The 17473-nt window shown below is 50.1% G+C and overlaps 1 protein-coding gene across 1 annotated transcript in view; it reads right to left on the bottom strand.

Moving 5' to 3' along the window:
* The window catches only part of CACNA1C (calcium voltage-gated channel subunit alpha1 C), a gene marked incomplete at both ends in the record, with an annotated part of 767761 nt that overhangs the window by 45403 nt on the left and 704885 nt on the right, over positions 1-17473 (bottom strand). Inside the window, one exon of the mRNA XM_080704956.1 lies at positions 13581-13664. Coding sequence (XP_080561082.1) covers positions 13581-13664 — 84 coding nt within the window. The remainder of the gene's footprint in view (positions 1-13580; positions 13665-17473) is intronic.

Raw genomic sequence — 17473 nt, 5'->3', positions numbered from 1 at the left:
AGTGCGATCCTCCTGTCTCCGCCTCCCAAGCGCAGGGATTACAAGCGTGCACCACCATGCCTGGAACCCAATAAAAAAAATAAAAAAACATTATTCTTTTAGCCAAGCACGGTGGTACATGTGATAAGCAAACAAAGAGGTGTCCTAGAATGATGAATAATAAAAATTGCAGAATTTGAAATACACAAAAAATGGCTGGCAATATATAGAAATAATATGCTGGTTATGGCTAAATACTGTCTTTTTTTTTTTTTTCTTTTGGTAGTACTGGGGGTGGTATGCAGGGGCTTTTCTACTTCCAGGGTATACTCCCAGACTTATTTTATACTTTATTTGGAAACAGGGTCTCACTAAGTTGCTGAGAGCCTCACTAAGTAGCTGAGGCTGGCTTTCAACCTGTGTTATCCTCCTGTCTCAGCCTCCCAAGCACTGGGATTCCAAGCGTGCGCCACCATGCCCAGCTAAATATGATCTTTTTAAAAGCACATCGGAACCAAGCATGGCACATGCCTGTAATCCTAGCACTTGGGAGGCTGAGACAAGAGGATGGCAGGTTGAGGAACAATCTTAGCAATCTATTGAGATCCTGTTTCCAAATCAAAAACAAAAACAAAAAATAAATAAAATAGGGCTGGGGTGTAGCTCAGAAGTGGAGTGTCCTCAGGTTAAATCCCCACTACTACTACTACTACTACTACTACTACTACTACTACTACTACTACACACACACACACACACACACACACACACACACACACTATACTAAACTAAACTGGACACAGTGGCACATACCTGTAATCTCAGTACCTGAGAAGCTGATACAGGAGGTGTACAGGCTTAAGGCTAGTCTTAGCAACCCAGTGAGACCCCGTTTCAAAATAAAATATAAAAAGTGCTGCAAGTATAGCTCAGAGGTAGAACAACCATGGATTCCAACCCCAGCAGCAGCAGCACCACCACCAACAAAAAAGCCACATCTAGTAGAGGTCATGGTAGTGTATGCCTGTAATCCTAATACTTGGGAGGCTGAGACAGGAGGATCACAGATTCAAGACCAGCCTCAAGAATTTAGTGAGGCCCTCAGCAACTTTGTGAGACCCTTTTTCAAAATAAGAAATAAAATAGGGCTGAGAATATAGCTCAGCGATTGAATGTCCCTGAATTCGATCTCCAATACAAAAAATATATGTATTTTTTATAGTGTAGCTAGGGGATAAGGATTACTAGGAACTTAGGGCTGGGCAGCAGGTACACAGGCTGGAATACCCAAGCAAGTTATCTTCCAGGATGTTCTCGTGAGATCAGGGGGTTAGGGCAGATTTGAAGGGGTCATGAGTCTCCTTGACATGTGAACTTTCAGAGAGGCAGATGATTTTCCGGTATCTTCCAGGGAAGCCTGGCCCTTGGCCATGCAGGACAGAACTGTCGCATCCCAAGGGTAGTTACTGAGACAGTGACCATGCCACCAGGCTGCTGAGATTCCATCCCTCTGACACAGGAATCAAAGCACTGTCGTGAGAATATGAGAGTCTTTTGCTGCTGTGCCACAGGAACTCTTGATTTTTTTGGTTTTTTAAAACTCTTGTCCAGAACCTAGGAGGAGGATCTGATAGAAATTCTATTCCGAGCCTCCTGAAGTTCTGGGTCCAGCTGGCAGTCCCCCTCTCGCAGCCCCAGCTCTGCTTTCACCGACTCCGATCTCATCTTGGTTTGCTCTATCAGACAGGAGGGCTGGTCCTGCCAGGATGGCGTGGCAGAGTACTGAGGGGTCTGGGCTTTGTTGGTGAGACCCTGGGCATCATCTCCATCAGGAGGACAGTTATCACGCTGGACACAGAATGACAAGAATCATGGGCTTCTAGAGATACCAACCAAGCTCATGGCCAGGAGCCAGTGTATAGGCTAGTGTGCGTGTGTGCGCGTGTGTGCGTGTCCTCGTCATACTTTTATCTATTTTTTCATCAGAGGAAGTGCACATCCCAGCAACTCAAGTGTGGCCTTCTAGCTGTGGAGGAGTCAGGGGGTGCTAAATCTCAGAGGCACCGGGGATGGCGGCAGAGGAAGAAGTTTTCTGAGGGTCAAAGTAAAAGATGTTTTCAACTGCAGGCCTTACAAAGTTGAATGGAGAGGTTACCTGCCGTGAGAGAGGCCACTTCTCTACAAGCACCGGTCGACGGGGGGAGCTGGCAGCTGAGGGTCAACGTCAGTGGCTTTCGGAGTTAAGAGCAAAGGAAGGAAATAGGGGTGGTGAAGCAGTGTTTCAGCAGAATTCCCATTTGGGTTCTGGTGTGATGGAGATATAGAAATGGATTGTGGAGGAGGAGTGGGAGGCGGCAGAAGATGTGGCAAAGGGACTGGGTGGGAAAGGGCAAGGGAAAGTAAGGCCGAAGCCAAAGGCAGGGAGGCGCAGCCCCACCCTGGCCCCATGGCCACCCTGCCGAAAACCCACAGGCTTCCGTGTTCCTCCAGAGTGGAACTGCACTAGAAGCTAGGAGGACTCTTCTTGTTTTTCCCTCCCTCACCCTGGAACGGGGGATTAAATCCAGGGGTATGCTCTACCTCTGAGAAAGACGCCTAACAGGGGGTCACTAAGTTGCTAAGCTGGCCTCGAGCCTTGGATCCTCCTGCCTTAGCCTCCCGGGTACTGGGATTACAGGTGTGTACCACCAGGCCCAGCTCCTTCTGGGATTTTTGTAGTGACTGACATGTAGTTGTCTCTTCAGGTACAGAGCAGGGGGTTTCTGGCTCTCCCTGTCTTTTCATACTAAATCAAAGTAGGCTGACTTTGTGACTGGCGTGTGCTCTTAGCTCTCCAGTGGCCAGCTAGGTGGCTGGAGGAGGCTTAAACCTCAGGAGTCACTTCCCTATTCAACTGCAACCAAGGGATCCCAGTGCTGTGACCTGCCAGCTACACACACTGAACAAGACTGATTAAAAACACAGCCACATTGTTTTTATCTTCCCTGCGATTAATAGCCAGTGTCCAGTCATTCAAACCACCCCATGGAGGATAAATTAATGAAGTCAGCAGTGTTGAGAGAGAGAGGGAGAGGGAGAGAGAGAGAGAGAGAAAGGAAGGAAAGAAGGAAGGAAGGGGAGAAGGAAGTAAAGGAGGGGGAGGAGAGATAAGGAGGGGACGGATCAGAAGAATCAAGAAGGAAGAGAGAAAGAGAACAGAAAGCAAGGACACTGATTCAATACTCAGAACAAACACAGGCAGTGCTCGGGGCTGGGCTACTCATATGAGGGTAAGTGGGTGTCAACAGAGGTGGCTACACCTTTGGAGGTGCAGGTACGTTTCTGAGCCTGACCATGGGGTAGCTCTCCTCACTACCATAGCTCATGGAATCTTCTAGATCCTCTCGCTTTAGAGGATTCTGGCAAATATATGGACAGTAGCCTGCTAAGCCTGCAAGAACGAGGGTGCAGACCACTGCCTGGCCAAGCTGGGGAAAGGAGGGGTGCCTGTGCAAGCTGCCTTCCACTCTTTGATTTTAGGGAAAAGGGGGCTGCCTGAGTCAAAACGATGAGAATGGGGAAGGAAAGAGAATTAGAGGGAAATAAAATGTGAAGTGGTCTTGGCGGAGGTCAAGGGGAGCCCTGGCGCGTCCTGCCTGTCAGGATGCTCAGGCGATCTAACACAGCTGAATTAAGAACCCAAATCAGGATGTCCATAAAAATAGGTTCCCACGGATCTTTTGGGTCAGGCCTGCAGGATGCTTCCCAAGGCAACAGCGTCTGGGAAAACTTTCTGGACCAGGCCACTTTATCAGGCCCATCTCTCTGTCTTCCTGCTGCTGCATCTGACCCTGCAGTGCTCCGTAACTGCCCACACAGCAAGCCTCGCCCCACAGAGGCCTGGGGCTTCCGCCTCCTTCCTTTCCAGCCCGACCTCTGAGGTCAAATGTGTTGTCTCGTTTCCAGGATTGAGTGTGGCTCTGCTAAACTCATCAAGGGTCAGCTTTATTCCTAAGCAGAGAAGAAAAGTGCCTTTGTAGAACCCGAGAGGGTGGAAGATGGGGAAATTACCCTACTAAAATATCCTCCCCGGTCGGTGTCATGCTGCTGAAGTTTTACCTGGGGTGTGCTAAACGGTCACCCCTACATTGAGCACCACCTTCTAAAGGTAAAATTTTGGAAGAGCAGTTATTGAGTCGCTACGACCTTGGTATGAATTAGTGTCTTGGAATCATTTCACTTTGATACAAGACACTTCAGTGGCGGTGTTTTGTCGGAAGGGTCAAGGGTGGTGCTGAAAGCGACAAGCTGGAAGTGAGCCCCCAGTGCAGCCGCAGGAGGGGTCCGCCATGGGAAGGGGAGACGGAGGGAGAGGAGTCGCTCAGCTGTGCTGAGCCCACCAGGCTTGACTTCATCAATCTCTCCTAACACTTGTCCAGCCCTCCCCCAGCACTGCCATCCAGAATGCCTGCCAACAGCCCTGTCAGAGCGCTCCACTACGCACATGGGCTTGGGAGTCGAGGCCGGGTTCTAGGTTCTAGAAAAAACCATAAAAACCAGCAAGTCGTTCTCCGCCTGTGGCTTCCTGTGTCTTCATCTCTAGAATGTTCCCCAGGTTCCAACACACTGTAGGTGCTCAAGGCATGGTAAGAAGTATGTGGACACAGCGTGGGCTAGATCCAGGTCCCCAAAGTTGTGGCTGTCCTAATGCTCCGGAATGTGTTCACTTTCCTGGTCCAGCCCCTTCTTTGCCACGGTAGGAAAGGCTGGTCCAAGTCACAAAGCAGGTTCCGAGAGAGCAAGGCCCGCTGCCCTACTAAGCATCATGGGCTGGCGGATGGGCGTGACTGGCGCTGTAAGCGCTGGGTTCCCTAGCTCGGTGGATGTGCAGCAGGCTGTGATCTCTGACTCTGTGCCCGCTGCCTTTCTCCTGCCACCCCAGGACCCGAGGCCAGCACAAGAGCCAACTTGCTTTATTATTTTTATGGGGAGCCAGGAGGGGACAGCTGATCGTTGGCAGCTGTGCCTATGGGTCCATGATAGAAAGACACCAAGGTGGGAGGGCATCGGGGAGGTGGGTGAGGAAGACTTGGGGCCCCACCTTGACATGTCTGTCCACGCACTTCCTGCAGCGGAGCCCAGCCCACCCCTGCCTTGTTTCTGTCCCTCTGTTCCCCTCCTCCCACACTCAAGCTGCACATGGCAACTGGGCAAGAGGAGGAAACGCTGCCTTAGGCTTCCCTTGTCTGTGTGTCCAGGGCCCTGCTGACTAGGCTCACAGGAGCCGGGTGCCAGGCTGCTTTCTGTCTGGGCACTGCAAAGGCAGCTGGCCTCCCTTGGTCCAGCATGAGCAGCATCGACCGGCACCTAGAAGCCAAGGTCATCAGCTCTGTCTACGTCTCACACACTAGCAGGCTTCCGATGAAGACCTGTGAGCGGTGGGAGGCAGGGACCCCTGCCCTTTGGGAAGCCAGGCTGAGGCTAGCTTGGCTCAGGCAGTCAGCCAGTGGGCTCTGTGGAAATGCTAGAATCAGTTTTCTGACAGGAATGGCTTTGAATCCCAGATCTACCACCCATTAGCTGCATGAATCTGGGCAGATCGCTCACCCTGTCTGGGAGGGCGGGCCAGTTCACTGAGGATTAATCCCATCACCGGTGTGGCGTCCTTGGCACCAGGCCCAAGCTGAGCTCTCTGCTCTGAGACCAGCTCTCATGCTGCCATTTCCCTCTCCCTTTTTTTCTCTTCCTTGTGGTCAGCTCTGGTCACAGCTGGAGCTATCAGCATGTGGCTTTAATCTCTGTTCCTGTCCCTTTGAGGACACGGGCATCGCACCTAAGTAAATCTATAGTGTTTCCTCTTTGGGGTCTTCCCAGGGGCTCCCCAGGTGCAGTGCCCCTTCACAGCATCTGTCCACTGCTCTCCCCAGAGATCTCTGGCCTGTCCCTTCTCTCTATAATCCCCACGAAGGCCACACCGAGGCCCTGGGGGCCTGGCCTCTAAGTGCTGGGAGCTTTAGCAAAGGCAAAAGGAAACATTTACCTCAAGCAGCAGAAAAAGTCCACCCCAGAATCACAAAGGGCTGAAGTTGTAAGAGACTCTCACCTGATCCCACCCTAACCTCATGCACTGGAGGAAACCTAGGCCCAGAGAAGGAGGTTAACTGCCTACATCACCCGCCTCACAGTGTTAGGCTGGAAACAGCGTGGCATCTTAATTCACCATTGGAGAATATTTCTTTCCAGCCAGAAGGCAAGAAGAATCCAGACCTTTCAGCACTTTCTATTGTTCAAAATACTTTAAAGACAGAATAAAGAAGAAAGACTGTTGGCCCAAGCCTCGAAACTGATTCCAATGTGAGCTGTTAGGGAATGCTTTTTGACACTACAGTCTTTTAGGAATGACCACAGTTTCTCCTTCTGGGATATATGATTTCAGATCCAAGAAGTCCAGGAGACCGGAGGCTTTGTTTGGTGTGGAGCTGCACCGGCCCTCACAGGGCACACAGGGAAGGGCGGCTCACATTTAGAACAAGACACTGGGGAGGAGAGGGCAACGAAGTGGCTCTGAGACACTGGAGCGTAACAGCCTAAGGCGACAGGGTGGTGCCCTATGACGTCCAGCAGCCGGTCAGAGGATGCTGTGATGCCTTGTGTGGTGGGAAGAGAGGGGAACTGTGTGCCACAGACCAAGGGCCAGGGAAGGAGGAAGAATAGAAGAAATGAAGGAAGTAGATAAAAGGAGACAATCAGGGAAGGAAGGAGGGACTAGCTTTACATCTGAAAAATCCATGACCGCCCCCCCCCATCACTCTGAAGGCCTGCTTTCTTCCAAACCTGGGTTCTTAGAAGGCCCAGTGAATCTTAAAGCTCTAGAAGTTCAGTATATTGGTGCCTATATCGTTTGTTATATTACAGAATGTATTTTTAGACTGATCGAAAAAAGTCTAGGGAAAGACACTGTCACAAGCCAAGCGCTTTCCATCAACTAGGTAATGTTTGCCAGAAGATTCCGAGATAAACTGGACCACCAACACCTACTCTCCTGCTCCATGGCCAAAGATGTCGAGCTTGTTGGGCTGACACCACCCCAGGGACCTCTCTCAGGCTCACCATTTTACAGTTCCCTATGAAAAAGGAACTGCACGCCCCAAAGTGCACTCTCTCTTCCTCTTGCGATGCCCAGCTCCTTTGAATGTGTATTTCTGGCTTTCCTACATAAATCTCAATTTGTAGCTCTACTCTTTGTCCAACCTGTGTCTGCATCATGACAGTTATGACTAAAATTTCAGAGCGAACAGAAATTTAATCATGAAGCGGCTCTGAGCAGCCAGGGCCCCCACCCCTCCCTGCTGAAGGCCCTGCTCAGCCCTCTTCTCACCTGTCTCCCTCCATCTCTTGGTGTCTCCTCCAGCGTCCCGGCTCAGATGACGTCTATTTGCTGACAACTCCAGGCTGGGATCTGTGTCTAGTTGTCTACCTGACGCCTCCACTCCAACATCTCGTAAACACCTCCAAGCTGAGCTCCTGCTTTCCTTAATCTGAATACACTCTGCCTCCTGTCTCTACCGCCTGCACACCAACCCCATGCTTCTATCCCTCAGCCCAAGCTGCACAGTCATCCTGAGCGTCTGTCCTTCCACACCCACACCCAGCGTGTCAGGAAACACTGTTAGTTCTACTTTCAAAGTGGATCAGGATCTGACCATTTTGCACAACACTCCTGCTGTGGACTCCTTGTCCCAAACTGCCACCACCACCTCCTGGACTAATGCCTTTGCCTTCTGAGTGGTCTTCTGGCTTCGATCCTGGACTCCTGTCAATGGCCAGAGTAGCCCTTTAGATACCCAAGTCAGAGCACGTGACACCTCTGCTCATAGACACCAGTATGTCCACTTTTTGCTTGGAATAAAAGCCCCTCTGGACCCTGCCCTTCTCCTTCCATCTGTCCTGTCTGCGCCAGCCACGCTGGCCACACCCCTTCCTTGAAAGCTCTTCTCCAAGATATCTGTATGAATAACTCCTCACATCCTTCACATCTCTGCTTTTTTCAAAGGTCACCTCATCAAGAAAGCCCATCTAAGCTGGGCGTGGTGGCGCACGCTTGTAATCCCCGTGCTTGGGAGGTGGAGACAGGAGGATCACGCAGGTTTGAAGCCAGCCTTGCTGGTTTAAGAGACCCTGTTTCCAAATCAAAATATAAAAATAGGTCAGGGAGTGTAGCCTGGAAGTAAAAGGGTTTCCAGGAACCCCAGTACCACCAAAAAACAAACAAACAAACAAACAAAAAAAAAAAAACAAAAAACCCTAAAAACAACAACAACAACAACAAAAAAAAAACAAAGCCCATCTAATTTACAACCGCACTTGTGCAGGGTACAGCGGCACATGCTTATAATCCCAGTACTTGGGAGGCTGAGATAGGAGGATTGCAGGTTGGAGGCTAGCCCTTAGCAACTAAGTGAGACCGTCTTTCAAAATAAAAAATAAAAAGGGCTGGGGATGTGGCTCAGAGGTAGACTACCCCTGAGTTCAATCCCTAGGAACTAAAAAACCAAAATCAAACAAACAATAACAACAAAAAGTGTACTTTCCTCCACTGCTCCCTAGCACCTCTGATCCTCCTAACACGGTACTGTGCTCTCCCCTAAGCACTTATCTTCCTCTAACATACCGTATAATTTCCTTGTCTTCTGTACTTATTGCTCATGGTCTGTTTATTCCTTTGTAGAACGCAAACCCATGAGGGCAGGGATTTTGTTTTGGCCACCGATATATCCCGGGAGCCTAATATAGTTCCTTACACAAAGGGGAGTCTATGAATACTGTGGGATGAATGAATGGTGGTTCCTGTTGAGGAGAAATTCCACTTCCTGAGGGGAGGGGGCACCAGAGCCTGGTAAAGAAGGAAAGGAGAGTCGAGGTATACACACAGTGGAATTCTACTCGGCCATAAAAAAAAAACAGCGTTAGGTTACTTGCAGAAAAATGGGTGAAACTAGAGAATTTATGCTAAGCAAGACTGGCCAGTTTCAGAAAGTTAAGTGTCATATGTTTTCTCTTATTTGGGGAAACTAGAAAGAAAAATAGGAAATATAAGAGACTTTAACTAATATAGAGAAAGAGCAGAGGGATAGAGGAAGGGAATGGGGAAGGTTTGGAAAGGGGAAAAAGGAGGATCAAGGAAGTTAAAACAATACTCTAGCAATATATGAAGGTGTCACTACCAATTTTACTATCACAGGGAGGATAAAGGCCTCTGGTGAGGGGAACGAGAGCCGACTTCTGTAGGGCTAAAGGGGTCAAAGGCAAAGAGCCCTCATGGATTCCACTCATGTTCAAAGTGTGGATTGCACCTAAATAGAGCATGTGACTGGGAATCCATGTCTTGTGGTGATAGCATGTCTAGGAAAATCTGGACATCCTGGAGCAGAACCCAGGGATACAGGATTTTCTAAAGGGTCCCATAGGATTGGGAAGAAAATCCTGGAGCTTTCCATAAGAGTCCCATGACCTGAAGCCAGAAGCATGTGGGTAGAGGGCACTGGATACTCTTGCTCACATAACCCGCAGTCCATGACACTGGCTGGTCGCTGAGTGCAGGGTCTCAGGCCCATCAAGCATCAGCCCCGGTATGCCATGGTCAGTAGCCTTTGCTTGCTGCAGCAAGGCTCTGCCTGTTGGCTGTCCTCATGAGTATGGTCGTGTCTGGGCAACAAGGGCTCAAACAAGGGTCTTTGGACTGAAAGTTATGGTTCTTTTTTATTTTTTAATGGTACTAGAGATTGAAGCTAGGGACATTCTACCTCTGAGCTACACCCCAGCCCTATTTTATTTTTTATTTTGAAACGGGATCTCACTAAGTTACGGAGAGCCTTGCTAAGTTGCTGAGGCTGGTTGTGAACCCGCGATCCTCCTGTCCCAGCTTCCCAAGTACTGAGATTACAGGCATGGGCCACCACGCCCAGCTCTGAAAGTTGACTGAGGAGATGATCATGGTTACAGCTCAGGCCCTCCAAGTGATCCCAGCAGGGTCTGGAGAGAATGTCATTTGCTTTGTTGCCATGTTATCCAACCTTCCCCAGCATTTTAGAGTTTATCTAGAGCTTTTAAGTAGATGCTCTTATGTCAGCTTCAAAAGCCACTGCTATAAATGCTGCATTCCTTTCACAGTTAAGTCTGAGGGCTTTTTGGTAACAGAAGTGAGACCCAACAATTTGCCAGTTTTCTCACTTCAAGCCCTTATTTTCCTTCTTTCCAACTGTCCTTCTGCCTCCAGTGATGGTATATATATATATAATTTCTGTTCAAAGCCATTAGTTGTGGAGGGAGAGCGTACCTAGAAATAAGTGTTGGGCCTTTGGATGCCCCATCACACACTGCTTCCATCTTCTCCCCAGACAGTCCTTCATTGTGGATATTTAAGTATCCAAGATCCCCAGTAAGGGCAAGAGAAGAGCGTGTCAGTGTGGGATGGGGGAGGCCGTGAGGAGAGGGAGGTGCTTTGGAATCCAAAGGGCAGACTGAGAAATCATTTCTTATTCAGAAAATAAAAAAATAAAATCCTCTGCGGTGATTTAAAATGTAAATTATAGAACACAAAGTTTTAATAAATCCTGGTTGGTGGGAGGACTCCAAAGGAAACAGGTGAGATCTGTATGTTTATCAAGGGGCATGGGGGCTAACAGAAGAGGGACTCTGGCCTAGGGCTAGGGGACTGGCCACACACAGGAGGCCTGGATTCCAGCCGAGGGCATGGGAAGGTCTTAATCACTCTGTCACTACTTTTAATGCCAGCAATTTGGACATAAGAGGTTTTGTTTTGTTTTTCCTGTCAGATTCTTGTCAAATTTACAGGGTAGTTAAGACTAAATTGAGATACATGCAAAAGTGAATTATAAATAAAAAACCATTGTACAACTGTCAGGGTCTGCTTCATGGTGGCAGGCTCCTTTTTATTCCTTGTCCCACCTCCATATGCCCCAGTATAGCCACTTTTACTGTAGAAATGTTTCTCTCTCTCCCTCTGCTGTTTTTTTGTATTTCTTTGGAAACATGCTTTGAGATAATAAGGGAGATTGAGTGCTATGGGATTTCTCGGCAGCTGCAACAGGTCCTCTCTGCCTTTCTGGGAAGCAGCCGGCTGTCCTTCCTGTATCTCCCACTATGGGGCGCTGAGTCCCCTGCATAGATTTCCATATGGGTTTGCACAGCTGTCTGTAAAAGGCAGCGCCCATCACTGCTGCGGCTTTCCGGTTGCTCTCCCTGCGGTGCCCCAGTGCAGAGCACAAGCTCTGAGTGCAGAGCTCTGGCCTTGACATCCATGGTCTGGAATAGCACCAGGGATACTACTGAGGGCTCATCCAGACTGCAAAACCAGGATTCTGCTCAGAAAGGGGGAGGATCCGAACATTTGTAGACTGATTTGTTGTTGTTGTTGTTATTGTTGTTAATGATCGGAAGATTTACTTAAAGAAGTCAAGGTACAGTATACACACACACACACACACACACACACACACACACACCATTAAGACAAAGACAACCCACTGTTCTTGTAGACAGAGGGGCAATTGGATCTGGAGCTATAGGGTGAGCAGGGAGGGGTTAGAGGCTATAGGAGGGATGTCTGGAAGTATAATGGCACCCTTCCAAAGTCTGTTAGCTGGAAGGGGAGCAGACAGGGGCTTCTAATTAGGAGGAATCAGGCCACTAAGATACCTGATATTAATTCAACTGAAGAGATGAGGTTGATGGGTGGATGGCAGGAGTTTAAAACATTTTAGATCAAAATTCGAAAGCATCTGCTCTGTACTATTACGCAGTGGTTCAGTGCATCAGAAGTGTATGCAAACATTATCAAATCTCTTAAGTAGAATAATGACAAAAATTTAAACAACACATGTTAAAGACTAACCGCAAGAGGGCTTGCCTATAGAAAAAGAGAGAAGATTTAAACATGCCAGGTAACAAAAAGACATGTGCAGAAACTGGTAGGAACTGTATAGGAGGAGGCAGCTCTTGGAAGGAGAGGGCACAGGTGGCCTTGCGGCGCAGGGTCTGGAGGGTCTGAGGCCAGGGAGCCAGGGGCGCGCAATGAAGGGGTAGTTTGGAGGAGCAAGGAGAGCCAGGCAGTGGACCAGGTGAGTCTCTGAGGTGGGTTCTTGTGGGAGTGCAGCACTCACATAGTGCCCGCTTCTATAGCAACACAGAGAAAGGGCCCGCCCAGGGATCACCCAACCACCCAGGTTCCTAGTTCATCCGGAGAGGGGGGTAGGACAAGCACTGGAACCGGTTGGCTCTCCCCTTCTCTCCCAAATGAGCTTGAAGGGGACCAAGCTGTCCACACGGGCTGATGATATAAAATTGAAATGTAGCCTATTCGACAGGAAGGTAAGCAGGTGGTCCTTAGGAAAGGACAGGCTATGGCTGACAGTGCAGGCAAAGCGCCGGCCTCAGCTCAGGATGTTAAAAGAGCGCCTTTCCAAGATGCTACAGGGACGGGAAGGCAAGAGCAGGAAGGTGCTGGTCTGGAGGGGCAGGTGGGGGCTGGAGGAGGTTTTGGTCCTGGCCTCAGAAGCGGCCCAGAAGTTATCAACAACCCTTCATTTTCTTATTCCATGATTCACATAGCTGCATCCTCCTATACAGTGTGAGTCATGCCAGGCTGATTTGAAGGGAGAGAGAAGAGGAGGCAGCAATCAACACTTAAAAGGAAAGGGGAAGTTCTAATGCGTTCCAAAAGCAGGATAAATAAATAAATAAGAATAAAAAATCTCAGAACAAAGCAACAAAAATGATTTAAACCGATTTAAATAAACAAAAATGAAATAAAAATAAGGGGGGTGGGGAGAAGAAAATAAAAATGAGAGACAAAAATAAACCAGAAGAGACATATGGATGTTAGAGCAGGCACGGACAGTTAGGTTCAGACGCCATGTACTTACGTTTACCTCGGTGATTGCTATATCAACAATGCTACCCACAACAATCAAGGCGTCAAATGTATTCCATGCATCACAGAAATAGTGCTGCATGGGGCAGAGAAGCCGAGGAAGAGAGAGAGAGAGAGAGAAGGGGGAGAAAAAAACAAACCAACACAAAGGAGAAAATCAAAACAAAAGGGAGGAGGGAAATGAAAAAAAAAAGGCATGAAAGAAAGGAGAGAAGAGAAAAAAATGAGAAAAGAAAGAGGTTACGTGGGCATATTAAATACTCTCTTACCACTCTATAGTTCTGGCGGATCAAACCTGGGTAACCTGGTTTTCGAGGCCTGACAAAAGCCGGGTTAGTTCCAAGTGACGCGGGCTGTGACCACCTGCGAGGGAGCCAGGCAGCCACTCCCCACTCCGCCTGCTCCCTCCGCTCAGCTCCGTGCCTGGCCCTGCGCAGCGGGCAGAGCCGGGACAGTGGAAAAAAAGGAGGACAAACTCCCACTTTTTTTCCCCACAGGACGACGGCAGGTTCAATAAAAAGCATGACTGGAGGCGGGTAAAAACAGGAAATTAAAAAAAAACATAAAAGGAAGTAGAGAGAGAAAGAGAGAGAGAGGAACAGAGGAAGCAGAGGAGGGGGAGGAGGAGGAGGAGGAGGAGGCTTCCTGGGGAGGGCAGAGTAATACTCACATTAGTCTCACTGAGAATGACATCAATTATGCTCCCGATCACGATGAGGAAGTCAAAAACATTCCAAGGATCACTAAAGTAACCCTACATGAGGGAGGGGCAGGCAGGATGGGGATTAAAAAGGAATATTAGACAGACAAGAACAGAGCAATCACCATCAGAATCACTGTCCCGGCACCTCTGTCGCTGCCGGGAGTCTGGCACGCCCTCGCTCTGGCAAGGAGCCCGAGAGGAAGGAAGCAGCGGGGAGGAGTCCAGTCCAGCCCTCCTGCCCTGCCTTCCCTAGGCACAGTGACCCTCCTTGAGTCATCTCGCCTCTCCACCCTCCCTGCAGAGGCCCTTCTGCTTCCCAGAGGGCCAGGGATGTCAGTGATGCAGGGACAGGGCGAGGTTCTTGTTTGAGTCTGTTTTGGCATCCCCTCCGCCCCTAGTTCTTTCCATTAGAAGGGCCTGTCAGGAGAGGGGACACAGGTGTGTCCCTTTCGAGGTGACTGGGAGGTGGTCCTTTCAGTGAGGCTGAGATGGAAAAGGCCTCGAATGCCGCAGGAATCGTGTGGCCAGGTTACCTGGGCTCAGAGGTGACTCGTGCAGAGTCCAGAGATAAGCGAAGGACCAACGCATTGAAACCGTCTCCTTAATAGGTCCGATCTGCAGATCGTATCGCTGGCTCCCCTTCCTGCTTTCGGCCTGCCCAGTGTCTCCAGGGCCAGTTCTGCTCTGGCAAAGTCCTCGCTAACTGAGAGGCCTCAGAGCTGAGATCAGTCTTACGGTCTGGTATCGCGCTGCCTGGGCCTGGATAGTGCTTTGGGGATTGTTCCTTAAGCGCCCCCAGGTTCCTTTCCAAACATCATCATTCTGATGCAGGTCCCGCTGGAAAGCCACTCGGAGTGAGTGAGGTTATCAAAGATTTCTGGGCAACAAGTCAGATCGAGATATGGGACACTGGTTCCTTAGAGAGAGAATGAAACTGTGTGTGGCGCACACCTGAGATCTCAGTACTTGGGAGGCTGAGACTGGAGGATTCCTGGTTTGAGGCTAGTCTCAGCAACTTATGGAAATCCTGTTTCAAAAAAGGGTGGAGGTGCGGCTTGGAGGTAGAATGTGCCTGGGTTCAATCCCCAGTACCAAATTAAAATAAATGAATAAACAAGGAAATAAATAAAAAGAGAACGAAGCCATGGAGGGGAGATGCTGGCACAGAGGGAAGGACCAGAGTCCGGACATCATCACCCGATCCCGTCGACATGGCTTTTATTTGATTTTGCCATAATTGGAGGAATCAGAGAAATGAATATTCATGAGAGACTTTTGGGGGGCACCTGGACAAACGGGTCAACCTAGGCACAGGCCGCTCCAGATGCCCGTGTGGTCATTGCAGGGGGTTCTTGGGTTTGGATGACTGGCCTCCGGGGGAGGGGTGCGGCCTACACAGCGATGTCTGGGACTCCATGGGGCATACAGCCACAGGCCAGGAAGCCCCAGGAGTACGACAGTCAGGTTCCCCCAGCGATGGAGCACTAGGGAGGCTTGTCTTCTTTAAGAACGAACGTTTGAGCCAGGTGTGGTGGTGCACACCACCTGTAATCCCAGCAGAGGGCCGAGATGGGAGGGTTGCAGGTTGGAAGCCAACCTCAGCAGCCTAGTGAGACCTTATTTCTAAATGAAAAATTAAAAAAGGCTGGGAGTATAGCTCTGAGACAGAATGCCTCTGGGTTCAGTCCCCAATACTGAAAAAAAAAAAAAAGCCAGGACATTTACTCTTTAGGCATTTGGGGGCGTGTTCTGCAAAGGAGAAAAGTCAGGTCTGGCCACCTGTGCTAGCAGGGCCAGCGCTTCCCTGTCTGTGAGCTGCCAGGCGGTGGGAACCTGGAAGCTAGTGTGAGGGTAGGAAAGAGCAAGGTTGTCTGGGGCTCCCACTCCTCGGCCCGCTCTCCCGAAGGCTGTCAACTCTCCCTTGCTCTTCGGTTTCCTCCTGGCCCTGTCGGGTTCCCTTAAGCTCCCACCTCCCGGCCCCTCTCTCCAGAGGGCTGTTATTCTTAGAGTGAGGTCAGGCCAGGGAACAGGGCCTCTCGGTTCCCAGGCATTTCTGCCAAAAGAAAACAGACACCACCTCAGAGACTCTGAGCCTCGGGACAGCCAGAATCGGGAAGCAGAGTGTGGCGAGGCCGAGGTGAGGCGGGGTCAGCTTGAAGTCGTGGCTCTCTTCTGACTATGCCAGGGCCTTTGAGGCAGACAGGGCCTGCCGTCTCTTTCCCAGCTGAGTCACATGCTCTGAGCAGGAGACAGCCAGTTCCCTCCCAGCTTCTCAGATCTCTCATTCGCAGGGCAAGAGGGGAACACTAAATTTGTGGGGGAGGGAGGTGAAGAATGAAACCCCCAAATGAATAGACACATGTGTGCATTGTAAATTTCAATTTTACAAAATGCCGAGAACTGTCTCTAGATACTAATGCCATTTTTATGGGCAGAGATATTTCAGAATAGGAGGGGAGAGAGGTCAAGGGAGAGAAGGGAGAGAGACAGGAGCAAGAGTAGAATCCAGGGCTGCCAGCACCAACCTAGGACACACGGTAGCCAAACATTACTGGAGTGTGGGGCAGGAGGAGGAGAGGTAGGAGGTGGGAGTCTCCGTGCCCAAGGGAGGAGCACGAGCTGGAACCTTCTCAGCTGCTAGAGACCTGAAACAAAGCGGGTAAGCTGGCCGCGGTCTGCAACACTTCTGAGGGGAGAGAAGGGAAGCGAGAAAGGCAGGGAGCAGAGGAAAGGCCACAGGTTGAAAACCAGACAGACACAAGGTTAATCCACAGGCGAGCAACGGGGCGGGGGCTGCCACTTAAAGGGACCCTGTCAACCTCCAGGCCCTGCACTCTGCTCGCCCTCGGATTGTATATGCGCAGACAGGAGAAAACAGGAGGCAGGTAACTCCTCCTCCACCAAAGCCTCCCCCGATCATGGCTTCACTGGGCTTCCAAGGGTCAGCCACGCTCGGCTAGGATTAACGCTTCAGGGTCCCCCTTTCCCTCCCAGGCTGTGCTGCTAGAACTTTTGAGACACTTCTCTGCCCTGCTACCTGGCGACCCTCCACTGGTTGCAGAAATCAACCAGTTCCTTTGTTGCCAAGGGTTCCTGTGGACATGGCCCTGAGGAAAGTCGCAGGCAGCTGGAATGCAGGAGCAGGGAGTATGTCTGGTAGAGTGGACGGAGTCCCTTTAAGAGGCAGCTTTTCACCCTGATGCCCCCATTCCTTCCCATCCCTCTGCCCCACAGCCCATCAGTCTCCAAAGCTGGACAGTGAAGAGGGTTTCAGACCCAGCTTTCGTGTCTCTGTTCCCTTTGTCGGCCTCCTCCTCCCACGATTTCAACAGCCAATTCCTCCCCCCTGTTCCACACCAATCCCAGAAACAAAGCCCATGCCCACCATCGTTGTTAACAAGCTGTCCAAGGGCACCGCCTGGCCAATCCCTGTGAGGATGGCCTGGGAGGAAGACGCTTTCTGGACACTCTCTGGAGTGTAAGAGCTTGGCGCATGCGCACTCCCCTGCCCCCCCCCCTCTCTCTCACACACACACACACTGTTTTTGCCAGCTATACATTTGCTGGAAACCACTGGTGATTGGTAATTGTAGATTGGGGTGTAATAGGGAGAGTAGGTGAGAAAAAAAATCATAATTTTCTTTTACAAAATCAGTTTGACCTGGGCCTGACCAGAACCAAGGTTCTGATTGTCTGCCCTTCTTTCTCTGGTAATTGGGTTCCAAATGGTTGAGGAGTCAGGGCTAGTTCAGAAAAAGTCTTCCTGGCTCTCCTTGAAGTGGCAAACCAAACCTATCACTGCCAGACCTCTCAGAGCCAAGCAGGGTGGGGCATCCAGAGGGGTGGTGCTTTCACAGGAA

This window comes from Muscardinus avellanarius (assembly GCF_963383645.1).
Source record: "Muscardinus avellanarius genome assembly, chromosome: 11".
Lineage (NCBI taxonomy): Eukaryota > Metazoa > Chordata > Mammalia > Rodentia > Gliridae > Muscardinus > Muscardinus avellanarius.
The sequence above is the reverse complement of the archived record's forward strand: the minus strand, read 5'-3'. Positions and strand labels throughout refer to the sequence as shown.